The sequence below is a fragment of the Brienomyrus brachyistius genome, chromosome 5 (assembly GCF_023856365.1).
Source record: "Brienomyrus brachyistius isolate T26 chromosome 5, BBRACH_0.4, whole genome shotgun sequence".
Taxonomy (NCBI): Eukaryota; Metazoa; Chordata; class Actinopteri; order Osteoglossiformes; family Mormyridae; genus Brienomyrus; species Brienomyrus brachyistius.
In genome coordinates this window covers 31,565,940-31,588,755 of record NC_064537.1, presented here as the reverse complement: position 1 = coordinate 31,588,755, position 22,816 = coordinate 31,565,940, and the positions used below count along the sequence as shown (strand labels likewise).

The window sequence follows — 22,816 nt, the reverse complement described above, 5'->3', positions numbered from 1 at the left end:
AGTACGATATGTAATCACATTGATGTGATTTTCCATATATTTTTGGGGATGTTTACAATATGCCATTCATCGTTTATGGGTTGCATGATAGTTGTTATACAAATGGACATGGAAAGGAACAAGTTGAATGCCATGTTTCAAGATGTGCTGAGTCTGGGTACAATGCAGCTGCATATTATTATGAATACCTAGCATGAAACTTTACGAAAATCATTACTGAATTCTCCTTTAGTTTATCTACATAATAAACTACGTGAGATCAACTAAAATGTGATGATGAACAAATTCATATAGGTGCAAAAACGAGTCTGTATGCTCAATGATGACTTTAGTTGTTGGCATTCTTATATTTCGTTACCAGCATGTCAAAAATAAAAGAGCAAATGTAATAATTACACTTTTCATGAAAAAGCCTCCATTAGAGAGTTACACAACCTGGTATTTAAACATTTATTCTGAATAAAAAAAGAAAATCATTACAATACACCAGGTAAAGTCAGCTTTGAATAAATAAATGTTTTTCCTCATCGACAGATTGTCAGATATAGCTAATTTTTCATTACGAGAACGTACTGTATTTAAATTCTTAATATTTACATGTATTATACTGTGGTCACTAATATCTGAAACACTTTTTCCATAAGCTTCAAAAAGACATTTTATCCAAAAACAATTCTAATGTGTATCCATAGAATGGATAACAGGTTTATAATTCCATAAACAAATAGTGCAGACAGAACATAAGAAGAAAAACATAATAAATCCGGTCTTATCTTAGCATGACCACTTTAGTTTGTTTATTTGTAAAAACGAACTACTGTTATCCATATATGAAATCTTAAAAAATATTGTCAAATCCAGCTAGATTGAGTTAAATACTGCATTTCTTTGTGGTTATTATGACTTATTATGACTGTTAGAACCCAAAAAAAAAAAACATTGTGGGTCTTCGTAAGCAGACACAACGTGGTATGACTCCTCATTTTGCCATCCATTCAACCGTCCAATAGTGCCAGGTCACATGAGGGTCTGGAGCCTATCCCAGACAGGACAGGGCACAAGACAGGGGACACCCTGCATGGGATGCCAGTCCATCACAAGGAACACACAGTACAGGCAATAGAGACACTTAGTCACCTTTCCTTGGAATTCAGGATGAAACCAAAGCACCGGGGGAATAACTCAAAACAGGCACAGTGAGGGAAAGATCTGAACCCCAAACAAAGTCGTGACACTGCATACCTGCCCACCAATATATCATGGATTTAGCCAAATACAGTGGTTGAACATTTTGCCAGTGTATGTCAATTTTTGTTATAAAATTTCGCTTTAAAGTCCAACACAAAAAGTATATATATATATATTAAAGGAAATTTATTTAGCAGCTATTATCCAAAGCGACGTACATTTTTAAGGAAAAAGAGGGTCAGACAATCACTGAAGCAGCTGGGAGTTAAGGGCCCATCGGTGAGATCACTCTGTCAACCCTGGGATTTGAACCGGTGTCCTGGCCATCAGTGGCATATCAATGACAGATTTTACTTTGATTCCACATGAAAATTCTGATATACTTTTACTTTTAGTAAGGTGTGATAATGGGAGAAGTAGGACATCAAAAGCCAGTCATCACTAGTTATCTATTACTCACCATTCTGGCTTTTGCCATTAAGCGGGCAGCCCATGGCCAGCTCACCTATGGTTGGATTTCCTACTGTCAGCTTTTGTATTATTGTTTTGTGTATAAAGAATTTACCTTTAGAAGAGGATTTGTAATTTATTTATTCATTATGTCAGTTTCTAACTGAACCTTGCGTTATCCCAAATGTAAGTATTAAAATGCATTTACAGTAAATCAACAATGACTTGCAAAATTGTCCAAGGCACTTTTTTTTTATAACACTAGATGGCAACAAAGCACAACAAATGCACAGAGCAAGTCCCAGGATTAAAATCCGTTTCCCTCCTTTAAGGACAAACTTGAAAATAATACTGAAATGATCAAAGTGGCAGAAGGGCTTAAATTTACCCAGACACAATGAGTCTAATATGTTATTTACAAGTTTACAGAATGTCAGAACAACTTTTAGAGAGAAAAGGCAAATTTTGCAATATGGGGATTAATGAGTCATTGTTCTAACGTACAAGCAAGTTATGTGATATTCCTTGGGTCTTCTACAGTACACCATCTCATCATTTTTTGCGATTGTCTCTTTTTGAGAACCAAAGTTGTCTCCTTAAGCAAATCTGCCCGGCATCCTTCTGTAACAGAACCTGCCTAATCTAAGCTGCAGGCACAGATGCCCTTTGTTTAATGTCTCTGTGCTCCCCTCATGATCTGGCTGACAAAACTCACTGTACTGTCACTGTACTGATAACATCATCTCTGCAAATGACTGGCTCATTTTAACATGCATTTTCTTGCCAACATTTTAAATCATATCTTTTAAGACTAAAGAGCAATTTACTGGACAACACTCCACTTTCTAACGCAGGCTTTCTGTGGGCGGTCCTATACTGATCTCCATTTACCATGAACTAGCCCCTGCTTCCTAACTTCCGAATGAATCCTAAGCAAATGTAATATGAATTTGGGGGATTGTTGCTGCACTCTTCCTTAATTTTTTAGCTACTTGAATGTAGGGATTTTTTGCAAGTGAAAGGGGTAAGTAACTATTTACTAGCTAGACCAAAAGTATGGAGTTCAAGTAAAAAAATCATTACAATAATATCAGCAGATATATTTTGAAGAAGAATGAAAGTCCAGAAAGTACAAATCCAGACCAAGGTTTTGTTTCATCCAACCAGCAGAGTTGCTTGTGAATGCGTCTCTTTATGTCTCATTGGTTGGTTGAAACTAAACCTTGCTCTGGATGTGTACTTTCTGGACCTGAACTTTCCATCCCCGCACTATATTACTAAGACCATCATCTCTGTCTTTGTTATACCACTTCCAGTGTCTGAACATCTCATCCTTCTTCAGTCTGCAGTAAATGCAGGAGATTGTTATCCTACTGTGACAATGTCAGGGGTCATTCAGGTATAAAGAAGGCAGCCCCATATCCAAAATATCTATGATGTGACTTTCACGCAATCTGTCAAGGTCCATATAACATGCCTCACTTTAATTCTGAGTCTTTCTCATTGGACTGTATCGGCATGGCCCTTAGAGGGGCCCCGAGAGCCTCAGCTCTAGTGTATGTGAGTGTGAGAGAGAGCACATGTTCCTTTCAAAAAGGCCAAGTTCACTGGAGGACACACAGAGGATGGGATCAAGAGCTTTGCATCTGCGGCCCACATGCTATCCAATTACATCTGATAATTGCGGCTGCAGCAGGAACGCTAAGACCTGGTCCGGGAGCAGGGGACGACAACCATGCTTCACTTTACAAGCTGCCACACTGGGCCTTCTGAAACCACCCACTTCTGGTGTGGGGAGAACATCAGAACCTGTGAAGGTGAAATATTCGCAGGTTTAAATCCTGTCTCATTTTGTAGAGCCACTGTTTGCCCTGGAAGAGACCCTTCAGTTTGATCACTGATACTCTAAACAAGGTGTCTTTAAAACATTTACGCTTCACATAGAGGAGCTTTATTGTCTTAAACATTTTGCTTCTATAACTTGCTGTGTGTGATAGAGTAATATGGATTATATATATGGAGGGATTTTACAGAGATTTTATTATTATCTAAATACAAAACTTTATAATCCATTTTACAAATGCCTGTGGAACTTCTGCATGGTAGGGTTTTATTCTAGAACACAAAAAAACTGGACAAAATCATGACACTTGAGTTTTACTAATGGTCTTTTCAGAGATGATCTTCTACCGTTGGGTTCGGTGCCTTTCCTGCTTTGCTATTTCTTGGTTTCACCACCATGTGGTGCTGTTGGACACTGAAAATGAACACAGTATAAGAAGCTAAATCCAGGATGAGTTAATTAGGAACATGTTCATTCTAGGATCAGTCGCCTTCTAGGCCCAAACATGTACAATAATACAAGGTCAGGCAATGGTCCCAGTTGCATGCATGGACCTGGGTAACAACGCTTAGGCTACAGAACTGGTAATCAGTGATGAACGCAAAAACCACTTAATTTGCATGTTCATAGGGCTGCAAGATATACTTTGCATTACCAAGCCTGGTTGTTTTCAAAGCCCCTTGCCCCAATTTTAAGCTGTTCTCCCTACAAACAATTATATTTAAAGGTATATAAGAGTGGATCGTCTCACTGTGCAACAAGTACTTCTATGTTATTTATTTATTTTCGGGAGACGATCCAGTGTGAAAACCTGAATGAACAGACCGACTGAGGTATCTTGACTAGTCTAGCTTATGTGTAATGCACTCTTGGCCTGGCTTTGATGTTGCTTTCATGATAGCTAAATAAGGGAATACCCTCAAAGCAGGGACAGTTCCTTCTTAAGTCTGCTCCAGTCCGGGATTTACTACTGAAACCCCCCAGCCCTGCACCCTTCCAGAGTCATCTCATCTGAAGTCTCTCTACTGTTGGGTTGAATGGATGCGTATGCAAGTGGGTCACAAATTATCTTTTATTTTGGCCTGGGGTGTGGATTGTTTTTTTCAGTTGTTGTAGAAGCCATAGTAGCCAGCATCGCTGCTGTTGTCCTTCTCGTTGGACTCAGTGTTGCGGTTGGGGGGGGAACTCTCAGTGCTGGAAGCATAGGGGGACACCCTCCGCTTCTTGCTCTCCATGCTCTCGTAGAGGCCCGAGTCGGCCGAGTCCACGGACTTGACAGAGGCAGGCTCCAGCCAGGCGTCGTCTCCCGGTTCCTTAGGTTTGTCCTGCAGCAGAGGTGGGGGCAGTGGCGGCTCAAGGAGAGATGGGGTAGACAGCCGGTGATCGGTGGAAGACGACGACATAGGACAATACCAACCGAGGCCTGGAGTGGGCTTACTGGGCAGGGAGTGGTTCAGGTACTGAGGCGAGGGTCGGCCTGTATTCCAGACCCCAGGAGTGGCTGCGCTGATGCTGGCAGAGGTGAAGGGATGGTCCGGATAGTACCCCAGATGAGAGTGTGATGGCCCCTGGAGGGAGAAGGGTTTGTAGAAGCTACTACCAGAGTAGTCTCCTTCGTAAGAGTTGAAGTCTAGCCGGCTGGAGCCCGTCCCTTGCTGGCTGGGGAGATACCAGTGACTATGGGGGCTGTTACTAGCGTCCTTGGGCTGCTGGCCTATGGTCACCCGCTCTCTGTTATAGAAGCGGCTCTGGGGCAGGGCGCCCATGTATTGGTCGGGAAGGTAGGGCTGGTGGTAACAGCTGCCAGGAAGAAGTTGCTGGCTCTCCGAAGGGGAGGGGGTAAGCCGTTCCGTGTCGGGAGGTGCATATAGCCTGTGGGGGGGTGGGGCAGGGGGGGGGGGGTGGGGGTTCACACTGGTCAATAACTGGGGCTTCTCAGCAAAACCCCAAATTATTTACATGATCCCGACCTCTCCTGTACATCATGTAAAACTATAATTCCAATGCAGCTTAACCACTATATCCGACAGTCCATAACCACTCTTCATTTAGCAACTACCTCGGATAAGTTGTCATTTGCAAATATGACGGTAATAAACAATTCTTTTTCAAATGAGTAAAAGAAGTTGGGCATGGAAGGCAGTCGCAGTCACGCCTACGTGATTTTCACTTAGCGTCCATTTCGATTAATAATCTTGTCGTTGGAACAGAACTAAGTCACTAATGAGGTGTGATTGTATTATTTTACTTATTACTGAACTTATTACCTATTAAGATACTGTGTATGACACAAAACATTCTTCTGTGACTGGACAACATTTAACCAATCAGAAGGCAATTCCTTGCCCAAGGAGTTTATTGGTCTTCATGGCTGCTGTTATAGATCAGGGCAGAAATCTCTGTGGCTTGTCACAGTTTGTTTCACTACAAAGTAGTGTATCTCAGTCCGGTCCTCATGGACCCACACACGGTCCACATTTTTGGGAACAAAGATGTGGACTATCTGACAGGAAGCTTGGAGGTAGCAAAAACATGGACCAACTGTGAGTCCCCGAGGACTGGATTGGAAAACACTGCACTAAAGTAATAAGAAAAACAGTCCCAGCAATTTGTGGGAAATGCCCTCAAATGTCATGTTCAGATGATCATTCTAGTGAGCAGATATTCTTAGGTTGGATATAATCATAATAATGCCTTCAGGTGCCTTCAGGATAAAATTCTTATTGTTCCCTAATTTGCAGTCCATAAACATTAAAAGCCTGAATTAAATAGCTTCTTACTTACGCGTCATAATTGTCCCGGAAACCTTTGGCAAAGGGGTTGTGGTCTATTTTTAACTGAGTGATCTGTACAATAAATAGCAGTAGAAGGAGAGAGGACAAGGAAAGAGCAAACAGAGTCAGTAATGTCACGAAATTACTCAAAAGTAGCCTGAAAGAACTTGCTGCACTTATGGAGAGAACAACATATTGCACACGAGGTGAATACGGCAGGTGGCTCACATCTGCATTCTGGTAGGCGGTGACAGCTATGAACTGCGTCTCGGGAAAGACGAAGGTCAGGGTCTTGGAAGTCGCGAAGGGATCATCTGAGCCGTCCTCCTTCACTTCCACAAGGTGCAGTCGGGGTTGATATTTATGTAGAGACTGCAGCACAATCATCTTTGGGGAGACAGAGATTCTACGGTGTAATTCCAAGTGATTTTCTGAACGGAACAGTCACGGGTGGCGTGGGCGCTGCTGTGTTCACAGATGTGCATTAGCAGCAGTTTTGCACAACTGTGGATCCGCTCGACAGCAGCGGAGAATGCGAACGCGGCTGAATAGGATCAACGCAGGCAAACGCACGCCCATCCATGAGCGTGCACGTGTTTACCCACCTGTGCCACGTTGTTGGAGCTTCCTTTGTTGTTGGTGAGCTTCAGTTTGCCAAAAGATACCTCCTGTCTCATCCAGTGAGCCCCTGTATTGGGTGAGTCAGGATGCATATACATCCGGTTACCTGCAGAGGACAATCAGAGGCAGACACTCAGCACCACTGCCAGATACACTCAACCTTAGTCTGCCCCAATCCAGTCTACTACCAGTCTCAGGGTGTTGACCGCATCCAGGAGTGATAACAACAAATCTAGACTTAACACTCACTTTTGCTCATCAGAGTGTTTCTAGTCACTCTAGAGATGAATGGGTATCATTCAGCTGACTTATTAAACCCAACGTTGATGAGAATAATTTTGTTAGCATAAAAATCCCCCTTTTTGCATTATCTACAGCAAACATCCAGTCACTCAGTGTGTAGTATAATATATATCGCATTAATTAATGCAACTTAACCCATTGGTATGAAACATACAGTTTTGGGGAAGTTACTCACAAAAGTAATCCAATTACAGACCGAGGTGGAAAGTTCAGGTCCTGAAAGTACAAATCCAGACCAAGGTTTTGTTTAAGCCAGCATGTTGAGCATTAAGAGTCACAGTCACAGAGTATTCAACTGGTTGGTTAAAACAAAATCTTGATCTGGATTTATAATTTCTGGACCTGAACTTTCCACCTCTTTACTTTTGTGAGTAACTTCCCTAAAGCTGTGTTGGCAACATATATTTTTCTTTCAACCCACTTCAACTTTATCATATCCAATATGCATTATGACCCCCATGCCAGTTCACCTAATAGATACTAATATATCCCCATATTCATCTTCTTTAATGAAAAGAGTCTGTAGTCTATTTATGCTCAACTGGTTGGTTGAAACAAAATCACGGTCTGGACTTTTACTCTGTGGACCTGAATTACCCAACTCTGGTAGTCCATAAGCATAGTAAATAACACTCGGCATTGAATTCTTCCCGCCAACAGCTGATGACAACTGGTGAATGACACAAATCAGAAACGAATGAAAGGCAAACCTGGCATGTTTCCTTCAGCCTTTCCGCACTGCACCCATTTCCCACCCTGGTATCTCCAGTGGTGCTGGTCAGCCAGAACCACATCCACGTACACATTGTAGTGAGCAGATGGATCCAAAGAGCTGATGTTGAAGCTCAGATAGGGAAACATTCTCCTGTAACAAAAGAACAAGGCTCACATGGGTGTCGTTTAAATGAGGTGTGGCCAGCAGGTTAGCCCATTCTGAGGTCTGTGTGGATTCCAGTGCCCCAGTGCAATGACGGGGACACTGGCCACCATGTTAGCCTATCCTGTGGTCTATGTGCATCCCAGTGCCCCAGTGCACTGACGAGGACACTGGCCACCATGTTAGCCCATCCTGAGGTCTGTGTGCATCCCAGTGCCCCAGTGCAGTGACGAGGACACTGGCCACCATGTTAGCCCATTCTGAGGTCTGTGTGGATTCCAGTGCCCCAGTGCAATGAAGGGGGCACTGGCCACCATATTAGCCTATCCTGTGGACTGTGTGCATCCCAGTGCCCCAGTGCAGTGACGAGGACACTGGCCACCATGTTAGCCTATCCTGTGGTCTGTGTGCATCCCAGTGCCCCAATGCAGTGACGGGGACACTGTGCTGTAAACATGGCACTGTTCTTCAGATGATGGATAAGACATAAAACTGAGATCCTGACTCTCTGAGATCATAAAAGACCCCGGGGCGTCTTTCAAAAGAGGAGGGGTGGTACCCTGATGTCCTGGCCAAAACTGTCCACTATGGCCCTATGAAATCTGGCCTCCTAATCATCCCCTATATCTAACTGGTGAATCCTCCCCTGCCCCTTCACCACCTTAGCCACTGTGTGGTGAGTGTACTGGTACAGAATGGCTGCTGTTGTATCATCCAGTCCAACTGGCTCCATATTGGTTCTGTAAAGCACTTTGGGTGTCTTGAAAAGTGCTATTCAAATGGATCATTCATTCATTCATCCATCCATCCATCCATTCATTTGTTCATTAATTCAGTCATTCATTCATTCAACTCATAAAGATATAAGCAGCCAAGACATTCAGTGTAGAACTCGTTTGCCACAATAGAAAAGACTAGCCATATATCTTATTAGGAAAAGACTTCTAAGGCTCTCAGAATCTAAAGATGGAAACGGTACAATCGAGAAGGAATGAAATAGATCCTTGTAGGGGATGGGTGAGGATGGTTAAGAGGCGGCTAAGACAGGAGGCAAAGTGGGAGGGCTGGGAGGCTGGTGTGAAAGTTTAATGTTGCTCTTTAATAAAACATGGTAGTAGAAGCAGAAGTGAGCTGCACTAGCTGTGTATGCTGAACTTATTCTGATCACGGTGGATGTCAACAGTCAGGAGGTAACCAGGAGGTCACTGAGTCCTCAGGTGACACAACGAGGGCAAAGTCACCTAAATGCAGATAAAACCACACGAAACAGAACAGGGGTTTTGTGGCACTTGTGTGCACAAATAAATGATGAAATTCTACTCTGTGAGTGAAGCACATTCCAAGAGATGCTGTGCAACAACCTTTTTCCATTAAAGATTCTGACACCAAAAAAGTTAGAAAAATACATATTAAATTATATATCATCAGAGTGATTGTAACTAATATTCTGTGTGAGCAGAACCTGGATATAGGTCAGCTATAACTCTTCAGTCTTGGCTCTGCTTAATGATGAAACATTACTGGCACCACTATACATCATTAAAAAACACCTGCCTAATATTGTGTAGGTCCCCCTCCTGCCAGCAAAATAGCTCTGACCCATTGAAGCATGGACTCCACCAGACCTCTGAAGATATCCAGTGGTACCTGGCACCAAGACATCAGCAGCAGATCATTTTAGTCCAGTAAGTTCTGAGGTGGGGCCTTCATGGGTTGGACCCATCCTGCAGATGCTTGATTGGACTGAGATCTGGCCAAGTGAATGCCTTAAACTCTTTTTTTATGTTCCTCAAACCATTCCTGAACAATTTTTGCATTGTAGCAAGGTGCATTATCATGCTAAATGAATCTACTGCCATCAGGGAATACCACAAAGGGGTGCACTTTATCTGCAACAACGTTTAGGTAGATAGTACGTCAAAATAACACCCACGTGAATGCCAGGACCTGAGGTTTGCCAGCAAAACATTGCCCAGAGCATCACACTGCATCCGCTGGCTTGCCTTCCTCCCACAATACATCCTGCTGCCATCTCTTCCTCAGGTAAACGATGCACATGCTCCCAGCCGTCAACATGATGTAAGTGAAAACATGACTTTTCAGACCAGGCCACAGTCTTCCATTGCTTCATGGTCCAATACAGATTCAGTTGTCTAGCCATCACAATTTGGCTCTCGTCAAAGTTGCTCAGATTTTTACGCTTGTCCATTTCTCTTGTTTCCAACACATCAGCTTCAAGAACTGACTGTTCCCTTGCCTACGTAATGGCACCACTGACAGGTGCCATTGCAATGAGGTAATCAATGCTATTCACTTCACCTGTCAGTGGTTTTAATGTTATGGCTGATTAGTGGAACTGCATGTAGCATAAAGGCATCTTTAAAAAGACACTCGTAAACTTTTAGACACTGCACTGATATAGCACTTTGTTATGCTCAGCTAAGGGACGTGCCGAAATCTCAGTGTGTGCCTTTTTATGTTATATTGCCTAAATATGAAGTTAGGAGCCTGATCCTCAGCAGCCACATAAAGGGAGACCCCAGTGAAATGCGACAGGCCGTGGTGTGTGGATCCAAAGGCTTGACTAAGTTTGACTAGCATAACACCTGGAAGCATAAAACATGCATTAGTAGTATTTTTTTATCTACGTATTTCTTCATCAGAAATAAAACTGCCTGTCACAGTAGTACTTTATTTAAACCAGGGCTATGTTATTGCGAAACCCGCTCTTACTGGTTTAATAACTACCCACATGTACCCATCCGTCAGAGATGTGAACCGTTTTTCGGCAAGAATGTTTCATGCTTATGCGCTGCCTCTGATGCGATCTGCACTATAAACAAATGACAGCAGTACGTCTCCGGGCACGGCACTGTGCATGTGGGAGTGTTGTGGTTAGCTGGAGAGATGCAGAGGTGGGTGACTTATGACTGACTATTGCTCCAAGGTGCTCTGTCTGCCAAAAGCACATGAAGCATGTGGGGACTAGGGACTGTCAGCCTTTCTGATCCACACACTGGCTGCACACTGGCAGTGGAAAACCTTAGTGACAGATGCACTGAGTTGCCTACTGTCTTGCCGGTGCTGTAGCCGGCTGCTCGGAAGGACACTCTGCAGCGATAGGTGGTCAGCTTCCTGTGGGCTGTAGTTTACCGTAGTGTCTGACCGGGGAAGCTTCAGCGGTGCTCATTGCTAATGTCCATCACCAAAAGTCCATGTTTGTAGTGGTTTGGGAGAAACAAGAAGCTGATTTGTTACACCTGCCACTATATTAGACTCCATGCCGTCTCTGAATGTGTTTAAAAACCTCTTAAACTCTTAAGCTTAAAGAACAGTGTCATTGTTTCATATAAATTAATTTTATTCTGTGTATTTTTGGAGAGTTTGAGAATTTGTACGTGCTTTAGTTTGTGTTTATATTAATCATCTCTGTGCGCATGTATACGAAACCTTTGTCTTATTTTTCTTATTTGCTGCCGTCTTGGCCAGGACTTCCTGGAAGAAGAGATTGTATCTCAATGGAACCTTCCTGGTAAAAGAAAGGATAAATAAAATACTATTGCATTTTCAAATCTTCTCTTTATGCTTGCAGTGTCTTATCAAACCTGCAGTGAAAACCTCAAAAAAAGGGAAAGAAATGGCTTTTTTTTTTTGGTGATTTCTGAAGTACCACAAGCTGCATTATTCAAACTGTGACAAGCCAGAATAATCATGAGGAAAATCACTCGTTTATAAAAAAATAAATAAATGCTGCATCTTCCACTGCATCTTTTCTGCCATTTGACATTCTGCTCGGAGTGTAAAACGAGTGGCTTGTGTCAAATCAGTCCGTAATTGAGGTTAGATGTCAGTGCAGTGTAACACCACGGCGACATTCTCCCACTGAAGTCATCTGGATGCTGAGCATTTTTTGCTCGCCCTGGCATCAGACAACTGAGCGGCACTCGCTGTACCATAAAACTCAGTTTTCCACGACTGGGTAACTTGCAGCTTACAGGCACCTCCTATGTGGAATCACCAAATGATTACACTCAATCCCCTACGTTAAGCTAAGCTGCAGGGCCCAGCTCCTGACCATGGGCCATGCAGCACTGGGTCCCAGGAGAAACGAGGGGCTGCCCAGGCTTGTCTGAGCAACACTCACACCTCTCACTTCCCCTTCAGGCCCTGTATGCATAGATATATACATGCATCTGTCTACTGCCTGGCATAGCAAATGAGGGATCAACCTACGCTTGTGCAGATCCTTTTAGTTTCTTTGTTGCAACCACAATGTGGATTAGAAAGACAAGAGGAGAGACAAGGCTTCTTCTATCTGTCAATATAACTGAAAAAAGAAACCGGAAGTACAGCCTCCTTCATGAAAAGTCATCCTGAACGACCCACACTATGATTAAAAAGGGGACCCCACAAGACTTGTCATATTCTTCATATGACTGAGCGCTTATCTTATCACTTATAAAAAGAGAACTCTTTTATAGGAAATCAGAACTTCTAGAGAGGAACTCAAGTGTACCACGGGGAGGCAAACTTGCATGCAGGGGAATCAAAGCTTTCATTGAAAGCACACTTGCTTGTAAGATATATGGGGAAGGAAACTGTTGCTGTAGACCCTTCTTAAAATGGGTTGTTCAGTCATCAGCTAAGGCAGAGGATGTCTTGAGCCAGGCCAGCTGAGGCAGAGGATGCAGAACCACAAGGAATCAAACCAGAAGCAGGGAAATCCATGTGACCAGTGTCAGGCCAGAACTACAACTGGGCAAGTTAATCGGCCATCACTAATAGACAGAGAGAAAGGCCGTATTCCACACAGAGGGGAAATGTGACATCAGCACTGGCTCTCAGGACAAAACACTGCAAAAACACTGCTGGCTCTCAGGACAAAACACTGCAAATGATCACCTCCTCACATAGTGCTCACCCCATTTATACCTTCCCCAAAATTCACATCTTACTCATTTTTACTCGTCTACCAACTCCTCCACCTCCTCTAGCTACAAAAATAGTAACGCTTTTAAAGAACGATTTGAGTTTTTTCCAAAATACCTACCCTAAATGCCCTAGCACAGTGCCAAAAAAATACATAGTGTGCATCTTAACTCCTGCATCCATAAACGTAATTCCCATTTACTATCTAGGAGTACATTCCAATAGGTTCCTAAAAGATCATTACCAGACTGTGGTAATGATGTTGGGTTTCCAACATGAATCGGCAATTGTATCATGTCTGCTGCTGACTAAAAGCTGTAATCCATGATGTACTCAACAATCATTTGTTCGCTTGAAACACGTATCATGTGACACGACATTCTATGCTGGTTGTATTACAGGATCTCAATACAGCAGATAGCACAATTACTGTAACATGAGCAATGCCTAGGAATATTGGCATTGGTTTTCATTTGTATTTTAATTAGCATTAAATACCTGATTTTTGCTAAAGTACTGCAGCTGATGGCAGGTACAATGGGGATATCACTTCTTGGAAATGATGCAAAGTTCAAACTGCATATTTAGCTCAACACACCAATTCTTCTACTAGGTGGTTAGGTAGATTGTTGGATATACATTTGCAGGCTCGACCTTGAACACATGGTTGTAAAATTCAGCAGCCAAACAATAAATCATTACATAATTATCATATGATTCCACTACTGCACTTCAACGTAGTCTTATATATGTATATATTTTTATTTTTTAGCATTGAGAGAGAATGCAGTTTCACTGTATGTATAGAATACTTGTACAATGACCGACCTAGATATTCATTTTCTTAAGACAGACACCAAAGCAGATGACATAGAAAATATGGAGCAGTACCTCCACAAACGTTTACCTTTTGACAACAATGTGGTGACAGCTAGTGTCTTCATCTCAGAAGGTCTCAAAGAAAACCACAGCTAATGAGTGTTCATAAATACACAGGTGCCACTTTTATAAAAAGTTCAGTTGCACAGTGGCACAAAGTTCAAAAAGGAAAATGTCAGCACTAAAGGATGGGTGTATACAACACCCATTCACCGAGACCAACAATGCAGGAAAACACTGCAAAGCACTCCTCTCTAACTCCCCTGCTGATTGTAATGCTTTAAAGTTCTCAAGATTTTGTGATTGCTGCTTATGAAGTAGTTCTCACCAACAGAAATATAAAACGAGAATGATTGTTTTAAAATTTCCTTCAGCATTTCAAGTTTTCAGCGAGATTTTAGAATCCCAAAGGTCGTATTTGGTTTTAGATAATTAACGCAGTCTTGGGTGCATTTTTTTCTCCACAATTAACAACTGAAATGAACTTCTGCCCTTTGAGAAGGAAGAACAAGGGTTATTTCCATTTTCTTTGAGAAGATGAAATAGAGGCGGGTGGGGGGATGGAGGGGAGGTGTGTGTGTAAAGCAGGTGCTAGCAGCTGAGGGCACATTGGGGCCTCTCACTCCAGCGATTCACTGATCAATAGGGACAGGAGTTCAGCTTCAGTCTGTGTTACCGACATGTACATGATCTCTCTGTGATACAGTAGGAGTATAGCGAAGCACATATCCTGCACTGTTCAGGTTCTACGACACGCTACATCTTTATTAGCCATAACGTGGAACAGAAAGGGTTTATCTCCTTTGCAAACATGGAACCAGACTGGTTCATAATTAGTGACTGGACTCACGTCAGCTCACTATTAATAAAAATAATCCTATTTTTTTAATTTGGAGCTCTCAATCAAATCGCATGAAAAGTGCATAGAGAATAACATTGTAATAAATAATCAAGCTACGGTATAAAGACATTAGGCGATAAAACCAGGTTACTGGAGCAAAAAAATAGGGCAAAGTTTAAAAGTCATATAGCTCATTTTTACCTAGAATACATATAGCTACCAAGAAGTCAAGGTTTGTTAGAAGCAACTGCAAGACCAAGCACACCAGATGTGAACACGATCTGTTCAACAGGAAGTGTTTTGATGAGTAAAAGACAAAGAGTACAACGCAGCCCTGAAATAGACTTCTGCATTTACCCTGTGACACCGAGAAAAAGAACAGGAGAGTGTGAAATAGCATTTCATCTGCATTAATTGTCCTAAAAACAGCCAAAAGAACTCGTATTATGCATGACAAATCATGGATGTGTACGACATTCTGAGTAAATAAAAAATAGCAGTAACCAAATAACAGGATCGTATTTCTTATGTTACAACGAAATCTGCACAGCCAAATCCATGAATTTAAGAAATACCTGCATGCATATATAAATACTGAAATAAGTGCGTATGCTCAACTGAAAAATCCCTCAAAAGGGCGAGATCTACTTATTGGCAGAGAACGCCTATAGAAGATCTACGGATATGACCATTAATGGGCCCTTTAGATCAAAAGGCAGAAGAGAACCACCCTGTGTCTTATCAGCTCTATGAGGATGTGCAAAACAACAACAGGAAGACCATTTATCATTAGGAAACAAGCGCTAGATAAATATAGTATGCACAATGCTCAAATGTAGTGTACTATTCTCAACTACTTTAATTCTTGAGATTATCACAGTTGTCGAAAAAACACGTTTTTAATCTCCGTGTTTTGCAGATGAAGTAAATATGCTACACTATCCAATATTAAAACTAATTCTCTGTTATGGCACTAAGAAATTCTTTAACACAGTTTCAGTAATTATTAATTGCTATTATTACCATAATCCACTGAAGTTCTTCAACAGATGCATCTCCCGTATATAAGACATCAAGAGCTACATTTGAATACTAGATTTTTAAAAGTTTAGTTCCCTTGACATGATGCCACTCAGAGTAACTGGTCTGATTTTCAATGTGCAATATCACACCAAGCCTATTAACCAGTGCTGGGTACTGTCAAGCAGGGTAACTTCTGGGCAAATTTAAATTGCCAGTCATATCAACTTCAGTGATGACTTCTTATAGATGTTTTAACAAGACAACTTTAGCTGGTTTATAAGTACTGCTACAGATAGAATGTGCCAGAACAGTGCTGGACGAACTGGGTTTGTTTAGTGGGAAACTTGAAAAGAGCCAGTTTCAGATCAGCTATGTGGTTTAATGCACATTTCAAAGTTAAGGTTCAGAGCCAGTGCCAGCTTCTGAAGGATCATGGCTTGTTATTCTCTAAATATGCCAGAAGAAGAGAGGATGAAGAAAGATAAAAAAAACACAGCTTCCCCCCTCATGCACTTCAAAGGCACCTCCAGTACTCACTATTGCCATCATAGCATCAGTGGTGCTCAATCGTCTGCTTCCCTTCCCCTCTTCTTCCTCGCTGCAGTACAATGAATTCTGCAGCATGTGACAGAGAACCAAAGAATGCTTTCCTGAACGTTTTTACAATTTCTCTACTCAAATCAAAGAGCTCACCTTCTAAAACCACAGTGAAGGTACAGTCCGGCCTCTACACTGCAAGTATATTTCCAGTGGCAGCGTGCTCTTGTCTTATTTTTATTTTTTTTGACAAGCGTCCACTGCCAGATTCTCTGAAAAGATGACATGTGGGCAACCACAACCCTAGGTTGCCACCCTTATCATATACAAACACTAGGGCTAAACTTCCCCTTGTGTTGCTTGGGAAACAGCTGAGCGTGAGTCTGTGCAGAGAGATCTGTGGTCTGATGAATCCCCATTCAGTTGCTTTACAAATGCCCTATCAGAGAGGGATTTTGCAAACACTGCACACGTACTGTGAGGCAGGACCGTTTCGCATTGGTAGCTTCATCCTCGGGGTTCATTGTCACAATCAAATCATGATACCCTGCCTTATCTACAAAGGAGCCCACTTTTATTCACTTTAGTTCACTATAATCCCTGTTTATATTCCAGATTAGACCTCAATCTTCCATTTTTCACCTTTATAATCAACATCGGAGGCAGAATACCATCTGCATTATTTGGCTCAAAACAAATATGTTCATTTATGACTTAATGGATGGTGATATTCCTGGCCCTGTTACAATCAGGCATTAAAACACAAGTAATCTAGGTCTTGGAATGGAACTGAATTTTACTATGCTACATCCCCAGATTCTTATAATCATAGGCACACATGCTAAGCACCATCTTGTGAGCTGGATTTGTAACTGACAGGTTGGAGGTTCAATTCCCAGAAGGTGCTTAGTAGATGTAATCTGAGCTGTAACGTATGATAAATAAAAGGACAAAATCAGCAGGTGCCGTTGTATGAAATGACAGATTAGTCTGAATTAAACACTTACTCATCCCCCACATATGAGCTTGCAGTCAGTCACATTACACCTACTTCTATATAGTAGGTCTTTTACAATAACTACTTCATAGACTATTAGATGATGAACTTCTGAAAAAAGCAGGCATAAGCAAACTGGGTTTTTGGAAATCTGAATTTTGGAGCTAAAAATTACATCTCTTTCTCCGGGAGATTTTCAACTATATAACTTGATTACTTTTTACAAAGCAGCATCTGCATTATTCTAGAGATAATAAAAAATATATATGTAAGTAAAACTGAGAGTACTGTCAACCAGAGAAGATGAGACTACATGCACCGCTCTGTGTAAAGCAAGTGGTAAACAGGAGTGCCACCTACAGTCTAGCCGTCTGACTTACTCAGTGCCTGAGCTCTGCAGTGAGCAGGGAAACATGACTGTGAGGAGCACATTACTGCAAACAGGATAGAACTGGCTCTTTAAGGGGACCTAAGCACGCCAGTGAACTTTAATCGAAACATTACATATTTGTAAAATGATATTGCAGGAGACAAATTTGAGAAAATGATTTTCTATTGGGATTCCGTTTGCCCAGTTTGCATTATTTAAAATACATAAATCTTTGTTTTCTGTATGTTCACATATTTGCTTTATTGGGTGATGTCTGATTTTGATATGACTAGTGCGGGTAGATGCCTTAGTGACATCCCAGTGATAGTCAACATGAAGTATTTAATTAATACACACACACACACAGACACACACACACACACACACACACACACACACACACACACACAGATGCCCATGTCTGGGCTTTAAATAGACTGCGAACATGAGCGATAGTGTGAGACCACTGCTTCAGTGTTCAGATTATGTTTCAGATGGTGAACAGGATACATCACTGTTTCTTTTCTCAATTATCCATTTTATTTAAATAGATCATTCAAAAAGGACACATCTCTGACTGACGGACAGCACTGAAAACACGTATACAAAGTGTGTCACAACAATGAGAAATAATATCAACTTAAAAATCCATATTGTGGGAACTTTCCCAGTCTTCTCCTGACACCTGAATGATATTAACCACAGGTCCACTGTGTCTATGCAGACAATCCACTGGCCCTTTCTTTATCACCTGCCCTATGGGCATCATAGCAACTGATCAGTATGTCTACGCGAAAAGAGAGAAGTGACATTCGACAGTGGAAAATATTTCTGAGTCGCAGGAAGCCTAATTATATCTCATGTCAAATGCATATTCTCACAATGGCGTAACTTATATCGCTCACAAATAAGGTATCAATGGCAAACAAGCAAAACTTATTTACGCTGCGTAGAGTAACATTGTCAGCCGAGCCTATGAGAAACGACTCTTGCCACTTGACCTTCACGCAGCAATATCGAGATCCTGGAAAAATGTTACTATGCGTCAGCCGTTTTGCGAGATACACATGAAACCGAAGTTCTGATCTGGCAAGTTTCTCTTTACGAAAAAACCTTATGCATTAAATATGGCCCTCACAACTGCAAAAAAAATAATAAGTTTTAGTTCCAAAGTCAAAAGGTAGGTATTAGACCCAAGTAACATTCGCTGTGCATTTACTGACATTCTCAATTATTGTTACACAGCCGGTGTAAACCCAGCATCGGCAACAAAACAAGAATTTTACAAATACGATTTGCACAAAGTTAAGAATATTTCAATCCACCTGCATGTCTCTGAATAATAGTATCATCTGTGAGGTATCTATAAGGTGAATGTTAGCTGGCAAACTGCGATGTTGCTGTTTGAGGCATAATAAAGACTATTATCCCACATCACAGATGAGACACACTCAGATCACCAGATACACTACTGACCTGGGCACTAAGCTGCTGAACCTGCCACAAGCAGTCATTGTTTGTCACGGTATCGCATGAAATGTTGGGCCCATCTGAAGATACTAACTGCAACTTTACTGCGCAGTTATCAAATGTATCAGTAAAGCTTCAGATCAAGTTGGTTAAATCCATTGCTTATTATTATTTTATTAACAGTTTAACCCAAGTAACTACAGGGGCCAAAGTTTAGAAGTCTACTTTTTCAGAATATATTTATATATAATAGCATATTTATCAAGTTTCACAACTTTGGAACCAACTTGGATATTTAGACAACTATCTTGAATAGGTTTTCCCTCCAAATTAAATACAATGGTTCTACCTGCATCACACATATCGCATGACAGTATGTAAAGCAAAAGACTGCAACATTAGTGTCATGATGCAACTTACACTCAGAAGACATAATAAAAAATGCTCAATTCATATTTTATATGCAGTTGACATAAATTCAACAAAGACAATTAAAAAAAAATTAATTTCTGGCTGGCCTTGTCTTTAGCGGCACTAAAAATTTTAGGTTTTGTAAGTCGATAATATTTATTTATTTAATAAGAAACATGAATGATTTCAATTAAACTCCACGCATTTCTGAAAAAGGAATATCGATTTTTATTATATCAGAAAGGCCAAATATTTTAAACAAATTTGACTATTTAAAATGATGTACAAACGCTGGCATACCCCAGTTACTGTTTCATATAAAATAGTATCAATCAATCACTGTAGTTTTCCCAGTACATTAGTTATAGACATTCAAAACCATATTAAACACTCTGGGTTGGGGCTCGAAGATACTGGAAGCCAAACATTTGATCGCAATTCCAGTATTTCTTAGTATTGTAAGTAATCTATTCGGGCCCGCGAGGGGAAAAAAACGAAAAAGTTGAATGTGCAGGTAACATATTAGTGAATTAATCAGAGAGTAATAATCGTAATGCTAGGTGAGATCCGAAAGCGATTGCTACCCGCTGACTGCCAGTAAGGTGGGGGGGCTGGTGAATATCGGGACCCCAATGGCAGTTCTATCACCCCTCCCCTTTCCTGTCGCACCTTGAGAGACTGAAGGACTTTTGGATATAAAATTACACCCATCATTCCGCTGACATTACGAGTGCTGCTGAGTTTCGTTCGAACTATACAAAACAGTAACATGGAAAAGTTGAATCGTAAACATCGCAGGACTTTTTCATGACGATGAGTCTATCTTTCAGTGCGTTGCCGAACTATTTTCAGACAGTTCAGATGAAAGAGAAACGCACCGACAGAAAAGCACCAAAATAATATTTAACGATGACAGAGTATGTAAGAAAAACGAATGGAAAATGAAACCAAACATCCGGTATACTAAAATCTAATTGTCGGGTATATTTAGACAGTAAAATTGGATCTATAGCAAACCCTAGGTGTAGTATATTTAACTATGTGCAGTTTACACGGACGTGTGGTAAAGTGCAAAAATACGCAGCGCCACTCTTTAATGGGACACACTTTATACAGTGTACGCGTACCTACTTGTATGCGTACCTACAAGTTGAATAAGTTGCATTTTAGAATATACATTCATTCTCCTTGTCATAGTTATAACGTCAGACGATTAACGTAAAAAAAAACATTTACAGCGGCGGTCAATAGTAATATGAACAAGAAATACGCACCTATATACATTTCTCCCATTTATGAATAAATAGCGGTCTACATCATAATACTTAAATTTCTTGACAATTTAAGTCCGTAGTTTCAGACACTTAAGCACAGAGGATCCTATAGGACGAGTCGCATGGACACCAAGACCGCCGTATTCAGAGCTCCAATGCTTCCAGTCAAACCCTTGGTAAAACATGTATTCTGAGATTAAGTAAAGAAAACTGAAAACCGTATACACTAACCTAAGTTTCTTGTATTCCACTGTTTAGAAGGCTTTCTGTTATTGAGCCACTTTTGACAGACACTTTGCTGGTAAAAGTTTAGTACCATCTACCTGCTTGGTCAATCATAAATTCACTCTTAAAACATTTGAGTGCGCAACCCTGTACTTACCGTCCCTGTTTGGTAATGATCATTTCGGTTTGATATTTGTGGAACTTTGCCCAAAGTGGGAAGTTGTTCAGAAGAGCTTGCGTCTTTCCGCACACCTGTAGCCCAGGTAAAGGGTATAAGGCTGGCCGCGGATACGGGTGCTGGAAGGGCGAAGTGTAACTTTCTCCGCCAGCCTGGTAAACGTCTTTGGCCGTCGTCGCAAACCCGTCCCCTCCTGCCAGTGCACAGCCTTGTCCCGAGCCGTTTCTCCCCTGGGATCTCATGGTATTGAAAGGACAGCTGGTGAGCGGCGTATGCGAGTAATACCTCCCGGTCTGCGCTTCGAATCCGGCCACAGCCTGACCCGCATGGTACGGGAGAGACAGATTGTCCGGGCTGTTTTGGATAGGGTCTTGATAATAAAATCTGGTATCTTGGATTCCCATTTTAAGGTCAGTTAAATCCTTGGTGCGGTAAACGTGGTTGTTAATATCAGCGTCTTTCTCAAAAATTTGCGTTTCAGTCCCATTCAACATACTGGGGTAAAAATTACCACCTATACCGCCCATTTGCAGCTACAATCTGAACGTCTTTGAAATGTCATAAGTTCACAGTGTCTGTAAGTTTTAGTTAAAAAAAATAATGGCAATGACTACGAAAAAAAACTACTCGTTACTCAAAAGAAAAAAACGTTATGGTTGTTACATCGACCTAGGTTATTGACTAGTCTGTATGCTAAGCATAAAGTTTCACATTCTTTTTTCAGGTTCTATCGTGAAAATACGTATTAAATAACAAAAACTAGATTTAAACTAAGATGTAACATAATAACACTCTTCATTGGCTATTTTTAATTCTAAATCTCGGAATACATTTGTCTACCCTTATTTTCGACCTAGCTTCCTCTGAACTCTTAAAACACATGCCTGTCTTTTCTACAAATAATATATACATTTCGTGTCTGGGGGATCGCATTGGGGGCGGGTCAGAGGAGGGCGTGTGATTGGTTAACGCGCCAAGTTTCCGTGCTGCGCCTCTTTACTGTGAGCGTTTTAGTCCCTGAAAGTTTACAATAGGACACCCCAACAGTCATTTAATGATCTTTATTTTGCAAAAGTAAAAAAAAACTTTTTTTTTTGAGTAAATATGCTATCACTATTAGTTTTCAAACGAATGAATAGATTAGTGTTTAATAAACTTAAAATGCAGACTTTTCCCTGAGCATCAGCTGCAGGTGGTGTTACGAGGTAACTCTACACCAGTTACGTAGACAGCATCGCTTATGTGCCGTGAATTTCTTTGTTACATCCTTGTTGCTTCTTTAAGCAATACGATTTACGGGATGTTTTAGTAATTAATTTGTGTTTTATCCTGAAAGTTTATAACTGGAATTAGGAAGCGGAATATCTGATCGAAAGTCTAAATACTTATATCTATTTAGCAGACGCCATTATCTGAAGCCACATAAAGTCGCTGGAGTAATTGGGGGCTAAGGACCTTACTGAGTTAGCCAATAGAACCACTCAGCCGACACCGGGATTTGAACTAACGACCTTTCCACTGCCAACACAGAGTCTGATCTCACTGAGCCACACATACCTTTAGTCATGGCGTTCTGCTCAGATTATGGAAAACAAATCCCTAAATACATGACATCATGATAATTTT

The 22,816-nt window shown here is 41.2% G+C and overlaps 1 protein-coding gene across 5 annotated transcripts; it reads right to left on the bottom strand.

Moving 5' to 3' along the window:
* Positions 1–323: 323 nt before the first annotated feature.
* On the bottom strand, positions 324–22,079 carry tbx21 (T-box transcription factor 21). 5 transcript variants are annotated; one of them, XR_007398059.1, is made up of 7 exons: positions 21,170–22,079; positions 7,890–8,044; positions 6,861–6,982; positions 6,484–6,642; positions 6,266–6,327; positions 3,373–5,353; positions 324–2,256 (listed from the first exon to the last, which is right to left on the bottom strand). XR_007398059.1 is itself a non-coding variant. In XM_049014181.1 (7 exons), the coding sequence occupies exons 1-7, from the start codon at positions 21,715–21,717 to the stop codon at positions 4,796–4,798; spliced, it is 1,512 nt and encodes a 503-aa protein (XP_048870138.1). In that variant the 5' UTR covers positions 21,718–22,079; the 3' UTR covers positions 4,669–4,795. The 5 variants fall into 5 exon arrangements, 2 of the variants coding, with proteins under 2 accessions (XP_048870137.1, XP_048870138.1); XR_007398061.1 differs by lacking the exon at positions 21,170–22,079 and adding an exon at positions 20,788–21,157; XR_007398060.1 differs by lacking the exon at positions 21,170–22,079 and adding an exon at positions 16,266–17,672.
* Between the last annotated feature and the right edge of the window lie 737 nt (positions 22,080–22,816).